The following is a 12,657-nucleotide window of genomic DNA, read 5'->3' on the forward strand; positions in this document are numbered from 1 at the left end:
AGATGTAATTTTGGGTCTTCCTTTCCTGTGGCGGTCCTCATGAGAGCCAGTTTTATCACAGCGGTTAATGGTTTTTGCGACTGCACTTGAAGAAGCTTTAAAAGTTCTTGAAATGTTCAGAATTGACTGACCTTCACGTCTTAAAGTAATGATGGACTATTGTTTCGCTTTGATTATTTGAGCTGTTCTTGTCATAATATGGACTTGGTCTTTTACCAAATAGGGCTATCTTCTATTTACCATCCCTACCTTGTCACAACACAACTGATTGGCTCAAACGCATTAAGAAGGAAAGACTTCCACAAATGAACTTAAGGCACAACTGTTAACTGAAATGCATTCCAGGTGACTACCTCATGAAGCTGGTTGAGAGAATGCTAAGAGTGTACAGAGCTGTCATCACGGCAAAGGGTGGCTACTTTGAAGAATCGCAAATATGAATATATATTTTGAATTTTTTGCTTACTACATGATTCCATATGTGTTATTTCGTAGTTTAGATTTTCTCACTATTATTCTACAATGTAGAAAAAAGTAAAAATAAAGAAAAACCCTGGAATGAGTAGGTGTGTCCAAAATGTTGACTGTTACTGTATGTTTGTAAACTCACCATTAAAAATACCATAGTGATTGAGTGTCCATATAGCTATTCCATGATATTTGCATTCTACTAAGTAAACCTCCAATTGTTCCCAACTATTCCACCCTCTAAAACCCCTCCCCATCCCAATTTGGGTTGTCATCCTAGTGACCGGCAGACCACCCCCGTTCCCCCGTATCCCAGGGCCCTGAGAGACCTGGACCCATCCTTCGAAAAAAGCACACAGTGCCACCCACAGAACAGAAGCAGATCAACCGCCAAAGCTTTTCCATCGTCCTCACTTCGATTTGCATTATATATAGCTATTAAAAAATATATCTAAAATATTTAAATTTCCATAATTAACAAAATAATATGCGTAATAATGTAGACAGTTCATGCAAAGGATTGTTACCTATAACCAGGATTGCCATTGCAAAAAATTACATATTTAGCAAGCAATTATTATTTTTGCAAACAATTATGGTGATTCATCCTATATTGTCCCTAACATCCTTACCCCCTAGCAACAGATGTGGGACACACACACACACTCAACCCCTTTCCCCCACAAACAACAATAAGTTCAGATGCTCAAAAGTTGTTCCATCCCTGAGCTTTGATGTCTTCATTATTATTCTACAATGTAGAAAATAGTAAAAATAAAGAAAACCCCTGGAATGAGTAGGTGTGTCCAAACTTTTGACTGGTACCGTATGTCTCCACCTCCCTCTCTCCTCAAATAGCAGCAGAATGAAGTCTCGTTGACCCTGTTTACATGTTGTGGAGCAGTGTCCTTATTGACGGGTTAAACTGAGCTGGATGTTGGAGGAGTAGCATGGCTGCCCATGGCCCTGGGTGTGAACTTGACCGTTATGGCTAGTATATGTCTCTGGGTCTGTGTCATTGACCTCCTGTAGAGAAATCTCCTCACATAAATAGATCCCTCTAGACTGGAAAATAAGAACCCAGCAAAGGTCGTCTGGGTTTAAATTTCAGTAATGTGGCTCTGACATTTACAGAGAGAAATCATCAGGAGGAGGTGGGGCTTGCTTATCAAACTGCTTGTTGCTCACTTTCCCAATTTAAGCACTACTACATAATCCACTTATGAATATTACATAATCATTTGGTCCATTGTGAACGACCGATAACTTGCTGACAATTATCCATTTTTGTTAGATCAGTGATTACTTCAAGGAACGGAGGGATGGAGCAATGCATTGGAACAGGGCCCTTAATATCATTCCCCTCTCTACTCTTAGGTGACCATGGACGACTTTGAGCTGTCCTGTAAGGGCATTTACCGTGCTCTAACCATCAGAGAGAAGTACATGAGGCTGGCCTTCCAGCGCTTCCCCCTCACCTCATCCCAGTACCTGAGGGAAATTGAGGGAGAGCCGTTTAAGCCTGAACACACAGTGCAACCAGGTATGCAGACTAGGCTGACAAGTTTGAACGTAATCGAGAGGGCATGTCTGGGATACGCATGCAGTAGTTTCTCGTGACAGACTATTACTGCCAGTGGTGGTTCTAGCTTGTATGGCTCCCTGGCCGAACCCCCCCCTATATAAATATAAAAATATATACAAAAATAAGACTCATTAATATCAAAAATAAGTAACAAAGACAAATAGAAACAAATTTTTGTTGATTTGTCACTCGAGCATCAATACATTACCCATCCCCCAACACTGTCAACCAAGAGTCAAGACTAAAACAATTCACCTTGGTGGTGTGCAGACTGGTTTTATATTATTATTAACGATTTCGCACAAACCAGAAAAAAATGCAACAAAGTGAAACTGTATATTCACAATATGAATGAATTGTGGTTTATTTGGTAGCATTTCGAAGTGTGACTGATTTTTACTAATTGCATTAGTACTGTACAAAGTTAGAGGTGCGCTATTTGATAGATTTCCTCACTCCCCCTACCTCGGGCTTCCAGTGGGGAGACCTGAGGTCAACCTACCCCCGCCCCCTCCCCATCTCGTACTTCTGAGTGGGAGACCTTCCCCGGTAGTAGCCTGCCAAGCTCAAAAACTAGAATCAGGGCGCCTACTCCGACCAAGGTTAATTGACCCACAGTCCCACACGGTGACATGATATCATTGACGTGACGTGCAAATGAGCGATATAAAACCGATTGCGCAAATGTCACCATTCAAAATAAAATTGTGGGGGCACCCCGTGCCGCCCCCGGTAACATGCTGCCCATGTCGCCTATACCTAAATCCGCCACTGATTACTGCCAAGAAAGTGTCTAACAGCTAACATTTTGTTTGCCAGTCTTCACATCGCCACCCAAGAAGGGCGAAGACCCCTTCAACACCAAGTGCTTGCCTGAGAACCTGAGCTGGGTAGCCCGTATGAAGGACGGTGTCATTTATACATACAAAGATGCGGCAGCGGCCGACCAACACAAACCCATAGAGAACATGCCTGCCCCTGACTACATCACCTTCATCGACGACATGAACTTCCTCATCGCTCTGATTGCACAGGGCCCAACGTGAGTCTTACTGCATGACTAGCTACAGGATTGTTAACGGAATATGTGATACCCTATACCCGTTACAGCTTGGCTAATGGAAAGCCTCGAAAGGAATTTTAATTGGCCATACTTTCTTCGTTCTTGATTCAGTAAAAAGTGTATTTTATAAATGTCTGTCCAGTTGCAGGTGGTTCTCCAAAAAACAGAGAATATTCAGAAAGATATTAAATCCACGTTTTGGATAGAGTGAGAAATGCCTCTTGGATGTGTGTAGATCTTTGTTTTGGTCACACTGTGTAACTCGCTCTCATCTACTTCTACGCGTGGCTGTGGCTGCATCTCATAGAAACAACTAGTTCCTGCAAAGATGTTGGGAAATGCAAGATCTCTGGAAGCTAAAATGGCGAGGGAAATCCCCACTCGGTGCAAACCGTGGATTTAATATCTTTCTGAAAATTCTCTGGTTTTGGAGAACCAACTGGACACTGACATTTATAAGATACACTTTTTACTGAATCAAGAACAAAATAAAGTATTGCCAAGAACAGGTTATTTGAAAAATTCCTTGCAAGGCTTTCCATTAGCCAAGCTGTAATGGGTATGGAGCATCACATATCCCATTAACAATTCTGTAGCTACTTCACGACGGGAGATCAACTCCAACGCAGTCAAGTCACAGCAGTATGTATTTACCAATGGTGTAAAGTACTTAAGTAAAAATACTGTACTTTTCTTTACTATCATATTTTTTACAACTTTTACTTTCACTTCACTACATTCCTAAAGAAAATTATGTACTTTTTACTCCATACATTTTCCCTGACACCCAAAAGTACTCATTACATTTTGAATGCTTAGCAGGACAGAAAATTGTCAAATTTGCACACTTATCAAGAGAACATCCCTGGTCATCCCTACTGCCTCTGATATGGCGGACTCACTAAACACAAATGCTTTGTTTTTAAAATATGTCGGAGTGTTGGAGTGTGAGCCTGGCTATCCGTAAATAAAAATACAAGAAAATTATGCTGTCTGTTTGGCCTATTATAAAGGATTTTTACTTTTACTTTTGATACTTAAGTATATTTTAGCAACTACATTTACTTATTTAAAACCAAATACTTTTAGACTTTTACTTAAGTAGTATTTTACTGGGTGACTTTTACTTGAGTCATTTTCTATTAAGCTATCTTTACTTTTACTCAAGTATGAGAATTGAGTACTTTTTTCGCCACTGGTATTTACAGTATGTACTGGCTTTTGAACCAACCCTGCTCTAACACACCTGATTCAACTAATTCTGATCTAAATTTAGCACTATGATAATTTGAATCAAGTGAGATAGGCTGCGTTTACACAGGCAGACCAATTTTGATTTTTTCCCCCCACTAATTGGTCTTTTGACTAATCAGATCAGCTCTTTTGCCAATAATTGGGTGAAAGATCAGAATTGGGCTGCCTGTGTAAACACAGCCTTAGTGCTGGTCTGGAACAAATAGTCCAACATATGGACTACATATTACACCATGAAATGTCTTACAACTTTCTAAGTTCCACATGACGTTTGCTTGTCCTTTTTGTCTCTCCTGGGTGGCAGTAAGACGTACACTCACCGTCGTCTGAAGTTCCTCATGTCCAAGTTCAATGTGCATGAGATGCTGAACGAGATGGAGGAGATGAAGGAGCTGAAGCTGAACCCCCACAGGGACTTCTACAACTGCAGGAAGGTAGATAGCTACCGCCTTACAAAACATATTAGCATTAGCCTATCTTATTAGCCTGTTATTAGCCTTTTAAGACCTCTTAAGATGTTGGCTTGACAGTCGCTGGACCCTGGTCGAGTCCCGGTCAGGATTACCCCTCAAATTTTCTACAGTATACTTCCATGGTTGGTTTCATTGACTCTCCCCTTTAACTGCCCCTAATTGACACATAGGATCAGTTTGAGCAAAGTGAGTTGTATAATCACTGATCTACAAATAGGATTCCCTTCCAAATAGGTTTTGTGCGATTAAGATTCGTAGAGGTACGCCTCCCATGGCTCAGGCGATCCCCCTGCCAAACACACACACGCACAACCAGACATTGATTGATTGGAGACAGCTTGTGTCAATTACAGAATATTTCCTAGGATTTTCTACCTACAGCAACTAGGGGATAATGCTGGAAATACCGGTAAAAGCACAGTTCCTCCATTTCTGCACAAAAACAGGGCCCTAGACAGTCAATCACAGAGCACATTTAACATGATAGCAACACTCAAACTAACTGCTTGTAACGGACAATCTTCACCCTGTTACACTAGTTTCATTTCATTTATAAAAATGACGGCTATGACAAAATGACAAAATAAAGTCTCTCCTTTCAACAAATACCTTATATTTGTGAATGGCTTTAGATAAAATAATACTTTATTACTAGAATAGACTTGCTTAACTTCCTACAACCAGGGTTGGACTTCTGCTTCTGCGCCCTAATAGCAAATGTGTGCTCCGCTCCCCCTGTTGTTCACTTTAGGCTCTGGCTCCAGCAGATACCTTCTCACGCCACAGATGCTGTGAGACATATGAGATTATACAGGATGTTGAATGGTGCCAAATTGGATGGTGTCTTACCGCCATCAACAGTATGGGTACTGGTATTACATTTATAATTAGAAGCTAGGTACTAGCAAGCTAGTGTGTTCTACCTAGCTAGTCAGTACTAGTTAGCTTAGCTAGTGTGTACTAGCTAGCTGCACAAGAAACAGTGGTTAGCATAACGCCCTGGACCAGAGCTAGTGCGCCGACTGGTATGAGCATAGCATACTGACGCCCTGGAACAAAGATAATGACTCAGGAGATCAACAAAAGTCTACAGGTTGCGCGTACACATACCATTTGAGACACAAAAATACCATCTGAGACTCATGGGCATGCACTTTGATGTTTGCAGACCACACAGAGTCAGCTGCCCTGAAAGAAATTGCTGTCAGAGTGCAGTATAACTGCAGCACACTGCCGTATAACTGCAGTTAGAATGCAGTATAACTGCAGTTCAACTGCAGCACACTGCTGTTATTCTGCAAGTACTGCATCCAAAATACCACAGTTGACTGCAGTTACTGCATTTGTACTGCAGTTTCAAAACTGCAATATTCTTTTTCAAGGGTGATGCGTCTCGTTGTTCCAGCACGGTCAGTACACCACAAAGAAAACTCATAATAACTACCCAGTAAGCAAATGTACTTATTTTCCAGAAGTTGGCCACACGTGCATTATAAGTGCTGACTATGTAAATTGGAAACCACATATCCTGAGGCTGCATTTATTGTAGCTGGGGATTTTAACAAGGCTAATCTGAAAACAAGGCTCCCTAAATGTTATCAGCATATCGATTGCGCGACCCGGGCTGGCAAAACCCTGGATCATTGTTATTGTTACTTCCGCGATGCATATATGGCCCTCCCCCGCCCTCCTTTCGGAAAACATGACCACGACTCCATTTTGTTGCTCCCAGCCTATAGACAGAAACTAAAACAGGAAGCACCGATGCTCAGGTCTGTTCAACGCTGGGCCGACCAATCGGATGCCACACTTCAAGATTGCTTCGATCACGTGGACTGGGATATGTTACGTATAGCGTTGAAAAACAACATTGATGAATACGCTGATTCGGTGAGCGAGTTTATTAGCGAGTGCATCAGTGATGATGTACCCACAGCGTCTATTAAAACATTCCCCAACCAGAAACCGTGGATTGATGGCAGCATTCGCGCAAAACTGAAAGCGCGACCCACTGCTTTTAATCAGGGCAAGGTGGCAAACATGACCGAATACAAACAGTGTAGCTATTCCCTCCGCAAGGCAATCAAACAAGCTAAGCGTCAGTATAGAGACAAAGTAAAGTCACAATTCAACGGCTCAGACAAGAGAGGTATGTGGCAGGGTCTACAGTCAATCACAGACTACAAAAGAGAAACCAGCCCGGTTGCGGACCACGATGTCTTGCTCCCAGACAAACTAAACAACTTCTTTGCTCGCTTTGAGGACAATACTGACAATACCGCTACCAAAACCTGCTGGCTCTCCTTCACTGCAGCCAACGTGAGTAAAACATTTAAACATGTTAACCCTCGCAAGGCTGCAGGCCCAGACGGCATCCCCAGCTGCGTCCTCAGAGCATGCGAAGACCAGCTGGCTGGTGTGTTTACGGACATATTCAATCAAACCTTATCCCAGTCTGCTATTCCCACATGCTTCAAGAGGGCCACCATTGTTCCTGTTCCCAAGAATGCTAAGGTAACTGAGCTAAATGACTACCGCCCCGTAGCACTCACTTCTGTCATCATGAAGTGCTTTGAGAGACTAGTCAAGGACCATAGCACCTCCACCCTACCTGACACCCTAGACCCACTCCAATTTGCTTACCGCCCCAATAGGTCCACAGACGACGCAATCGCAATCACACTGCCCTAACTCATCTGGACAAGAGGAATACCTATGTAAGAATGCTGTTCATCGACTACAGCTCAGCATTTAACACCATAGTACCCTCCAAACTCGTCATTAAGCTCGAGACCCTGGGTCTTGACCCTGCCCTGTGCAACTGGGTCCTGGACCTCCTAACGGGCCGCCCCCAGGTGGTGAGGCTAGGTAACAACATCTCCACCCCGCTGATCCTCAACACTGGGGCCCCACAAGGGTGCGTTCTCAGCCCTCTCCTGTACTCCCTGTTCACCCATGACTGCGTGGCCATGCACGCCTCCAACTCAATCATCAAGTTTGCAGACGACACTACAGTAGTAGGCTTGATTACCAACAACGACGAGACGGCCTACAGGGAGGAGGTGAGGGCCCTCGGAGTGTGGTGTCAGGAAAATAACCTCAAACTCAATGTCAACAAAACAAAGGAGATGATCGTGGACTTCAGGAAACAGCAGAGGGAGCAGCGCCCTATCCACATCGACGGGACAGTAGTGGAGAGGATGGAAAGTTTTAAGTTCCTCGGCGTACACATCACGGACAAACTGAAATGGTCCACCCACACAGACAGCGTGGTGAAGAAGGCGCAGCAGCGCATCTTCAACCTCAGGAGGCTGAAGAAATTTGGCTTGTCACCAAAAACAAACTTTTACAGATGCACAATCGAGAGCATCCTGTTGGGCTGTATCACCGCCTGGTACGGCAACTGCTCCACCCACAACCATAAAGCTCTCCAGAGGATAGTGAGGTCTGCACAACGGATCACCGGGGGCAAACTACCTGCCCTCCAGGACACCTACACCACCCGATGTCACAGGAAGGCCAAAAAGATCATCAAGGATAACAACCACCCGAGCCACTGCCTGTTCACACTACTACCATCCAGAAGGCGATGTCAGTACAGGTGCATCAAAGCTGGGACTGAGAGACTGAAAAACACCTCTCTCAAGGCCATCAGACTGCTGAACATCAATCACTAACTCAGAGAGGCTGCTGCCTACATTGAGACCCAATTACTGGCCACTTTAATAAATGGATCACTAGTCACTTTAAACAATGCAACTTTAATAATGTTTACATATCTTACATTACTCATATCATATGTATATACTGTATTTTATGACATCTATTGCACCTTGCCTATGCCACTCGGCCATCGCTCATCCCTCTATTTATATGTACATATTCTCATTCACGGAAAACAGAAAGGACAACGCCGCACACTGCTGCTCATGCTCCCAGGTGATATTTATTAACAATGTTTTGACAGGTCTTCATCAGGCATCCATATCCCTGGTGGGAGGTCCTAAATATAAGGGCAGTACTCAGTGACATCACTTCCTGAAACAGGAGGTTCATTTTTGTAATTGATAACATAGTTTCACAATATTAACATTCAATGTATCACAATATATGATCATACACAGGGAATTTGATCAATATTTACAGTAATATACATACAATATTCAATTAGAATTTAAACTATTTAGACATTATATTGAAACTATAAAAATGGTTTCAAGTCAAACTCCTCATTAAGGCCAAGAGGAGAGTGTGTTGAGCCTGTGGATCCAGAAAGATTCCCTTTGAAGAAGTTTCCTCTTAATGTCCCCTCCCTTGCGTGACATCTTGACCATTTCTATTCCACTGTATCTCAGAGAACTAATAGGATGTTTAGCTTGTACAAAATGAGCAGCAACCAGATGTGTTGTCTCACCTGTCCATGTATTGCTGCGGTGCTCACTGATCCGTGTCTTAAGGCTTCTGCGGGTTTTCCCTATGTAAGACAGACCACAAGGACATTTCAACATGTAAATAACATTGGTGGACATGCAGGTAATCAGGCCCTTGATCTTAAATCTTTGTCCTGTGCGGGGGTGGGTAAATTAGTTGCATTTGTACGTAAAGCTGCATTGAGCACGTTGGCCACATTTTTAATTACCCTCCCGAACCTTGTCCAAAAAAGTTTCCCTTTTCTCTGGTGGGTAATCAGATTTAACCACAGTATCTCTCACGTTTGGGGGTCTTTTAAAAACGATATGTGGGGGATATTTAAAAATGGGTTTCAATTATGGGTCAGTATCAATAATGTACCAGTACTTCCTGATAATGTCCTTAAATGCCTTCCCCAATGTTGAATATTGGGTAAGGCATGATTTTTCTTTGACTTTTGGTTGAAGGCTTTCCAACTGTGTTAGACCTTCAAAACGATTATTGGCATGTTTTACCCAATTGTCTTTTGTATCCCCTTTTCCGTGGTCTGTTTCTGATGAGAAGCATCAGAGCTGCATATTATTCTGATACGACTGAATTGATTTATAGGGAGACTTTTAATAAGTGGACGTGGATGAAAGCTGTCACCTCTAAGGAGGTTATTCCTGTCCGTAGGTTTCCTATAGAGATCCGTAGAGAGGGAGGTTTTGTCCTTAATAACCATCACATCAAGAAAACTGATTTGTGATAGGTCATAGATAATGGTGAAGTGAAGGTGGTCATAGAGTTTAGGTAAGGATGGAATTCCAAAAGTTCTTCCTGGGTGACAGTATAGATCACGAAAATGTCATCCAAATCTCAGAATTAGGAGAATATTTGAGAGAAAATGGTTAAGGTCTGGATTCAGCACCACCTGTTTTTTAAACATTCCTAGATATAGGTTAGCATAATTAGGAGCCATAGCTCCCCATCGCTGTCCCTTTGGTCTGGAGGAAAAAGTTTCCTCTGAAGAGAAAATAGTTGGAGGTTAGTACCAGTTCAGCCAGGTCCACAATACATTTGGTGCTGGGTAGAGCATTGACAAACTTGCGAAGGAGACAAAGACAAACAAGCGGAAAAAGTTTGAGCGTGGTATTGCGGACTACAAGGAGCAGAAGGTATATTTCTGGAGGGATGGCCGGAGACAGCCAATTGGCACTCCCCCACGAGCAAGTCGGTCTCTAGCTTTAACGGTTCAAGAGTTACTGTTGGTGAGTTATTTCACGTAAATGTATTTAATTCTAGTTTATAAAGGTTTTAAGTTAGGATAGCCTGAGCGTTTTAAAGTTGGTCTTATAGCTAAATTGGCAAAGGAGCAGGACCATTTTGAATAGCAACATCTGTATTCCTATGGTTCTCATTCAAACCCATGTTAATGTACACACATTTTAAATGGTTATTGTTCAAAAAGTATGAATAGTATCAAAAAGTTGTTTAATGCAATCTAAGTAGGGTCAGACAATGTTGGTTTGGAGTTGATATTTTAAATGGTGAAAGAGGCGTAGCACGGCCAAATGTCCCCCATCTAAGTCTATGGCCCTGTTATTGCCATTGAAATGTATTTGGAGCTCATTTAAATATTGTTTAAGTATAAACGCTATCATAAATATTTTCTCAAGCAATCTAAGTTGGAGCAGTCTGTCCGTTCTAAAGTTGTTTTTGTTTTTATAGCTTATCAGTGGTGTAAAGCATATTAAAGTACTACTGAATTCGTTTTTTGGAGTATATGTACTTTACTATTTATATTTTTGCCAACATTTACTTCACTACATTCCTAAAGATAATAATATACGTTTTACTCCGTACATTTTCCCTGACACCCAAAAGTACTTGTGACATTTTGACAGGAAAATAGTCAAATTCACGTACTTATCAAGAGAACATCAATGGTCATCCCTACTGCTTCTGATCTGGCGGACTCACTAAACACAAATGCTTCATTTGTAAATTATGTCTGAGTGTTCAAGTGTGCCCCTGGCTATCCGTAAATTAAAAAAGAACAAGAAAATAGTGCTCTGGTTTGCTTTATATAAGGGATTTGAAATGATTTATACTTTTACTTTTGATAATTGAGTATATTTTAGTAATTCCATTTACTTTTGATACTTAAGTATATTTAAAACCAAAATGTACTTACGTCATTTTCTATTAAATTATCTTTAATTTTACTCAAGTATGACAATTGAGTTGTCATATGTCAGTTGTGCAGAGGTGAGGATGGAGTCAAGCGCAGGACACAGAACTGAGTAAAATAACGTACTTTACTCTGAAAAATAAATCAGCCTAAATAATCCACGCAGGGATAACAAACCTAACACACACGACTAACACAAACCAGGAATAATCACGCACAAAACATAATGGGAACCAGGGTTAAATAGGGAAATAATAATAACTTAATGGGAACCAGGTGTGTACACTCAAGACATAACAAATGGACAACAGAAACATGGATCGGTGGCAGCTAGAAAGCTGGTGACGACGACCGCCGAACGCCGCCCAAACAAGGAGAGGCACCAACTTCGGCGGAAGTCGTGACATGAGTGCTTTTTCCACCACTGTAGCTTATACGGTTACAGAGTTGTGGCATTTGTTCTAATATGCAAATGTATGCCAATTTAAACTGATTAAAGGATGGAGGAATGAAAGAATCTATACATTTATGAAGTGTTTCCATCCCCCTGAAGTTCGTTTGGAGTTCCTAGCTTGAATAGTTAGAAAGCAGTGGCACTGCAAATAGAGTGCCTTCAGAAAGTATTCATACCCCTTGAGGAATTCCACATTTTGTTGTTACAGCCTGAACTTAAAATGGATACAATAATACCACATAATGACAAAGTAAAAAAAATACAAATGAAATTTTGTTAATTTATAAAAATTGAAATACAGATGTCACACACCTGAGTGAATACTTTGTAGAAGCACCTTTGGCGGCAATTACAGCTTTGAGTCGTCTTGGGTATGTCTGAATCAGCTTTTCACATCTGGATTTGGGGAGTTTCTCAAGCTCTGTTAAGTTAGACCTTACTGTTAAAAGCTTACTTACAAGCACTTAACCAACAATGCAGTATTAAGGAAAATAAGAGTCAAGAAAATATTTACTAAATAAACAAGGATATATACAAGGGGTACCGGTACCGAGTCAATGTGCGAGAAAACAGCTTAGTCAAGCGTTAAAAGAAGGGGGGTCAATGCAAATAGTATGGGTAGCCATTTGAGTAACTGTTCAGCAGTCTTATGGCTTGGGGGTAGAAGCTGTTAAGGAGCCTTTTGGATCTAGACTTGGCGCTCCGGTACCGCTTGCAGTGCGGTAGCAGAGAGAACAGTCTATGACTAGGGTGGCTGGAGTCTTTGACAATTTGTAG

The 12,657-nt window shown here is 41.7% G+C and overlaps 1 protein-coding gene and 1 long non-coding RNA gene across 2 annotated transcripts in view; one reads left to right on the forward strand and one right to left on the reverse strand.

The window, feature by feature from the left end:
• The window catches only part of LOC139557359 (AMP deaminase 1-like), a 28,607-nt gene that overhangs the window by 6,573 nt on the left and 9,377 nt on the right, over nucleotides 1-12,657 (forward strand). Inside the window, exons 4-6 of the mRNA XM_071372074.1 lie at nucleotides 1,846-2,011; nucleotides 2,873-3,095; nucleotides 4,675-4,804. Coding sequence (XP_071228175.1) covers nucleotides 1,846-2,011; nucleotides 2,873-3,095; nucleotides 4,675-4,804 — 519 coding nt within the window. The remainder of the gene's footprint in view (nucleotides 1-1,845; nucleotides 2,012-2,872; nucleotides 3,096-4,674; nucleotides 4,805-12,657) is intronic.
• On the reverse strand, nucleotides 8,771-11,647 carry LOC139557360 (uncharacterized). The gene is made up of 3 exons (XR_011671371.1): nucleotides 11,430-11,647; nucleotides 9,258-9,317; nucleotides 8,771-8,881 (listed from the first exon to the last, which is right to left on the reverse strand). It is a non-coding gene; the product is annotated as an uncharacterized lncRNA (long non-coding RNA).

This window comes from Salvelinus alpinus, chromosome 28, assembly GCF_045679555.1.
Source record: "Salvelinus alpinus chromosome 28, SLU_Salpinus.1, whole genome shotgun sequence".
Classification (NCBI taxonomy): Eukaryota; Metazoa; Chordata; class Actinopteri; order Salmoniformes; family Salmonidae; genus Salvelinus; species Salvelinus alpinus.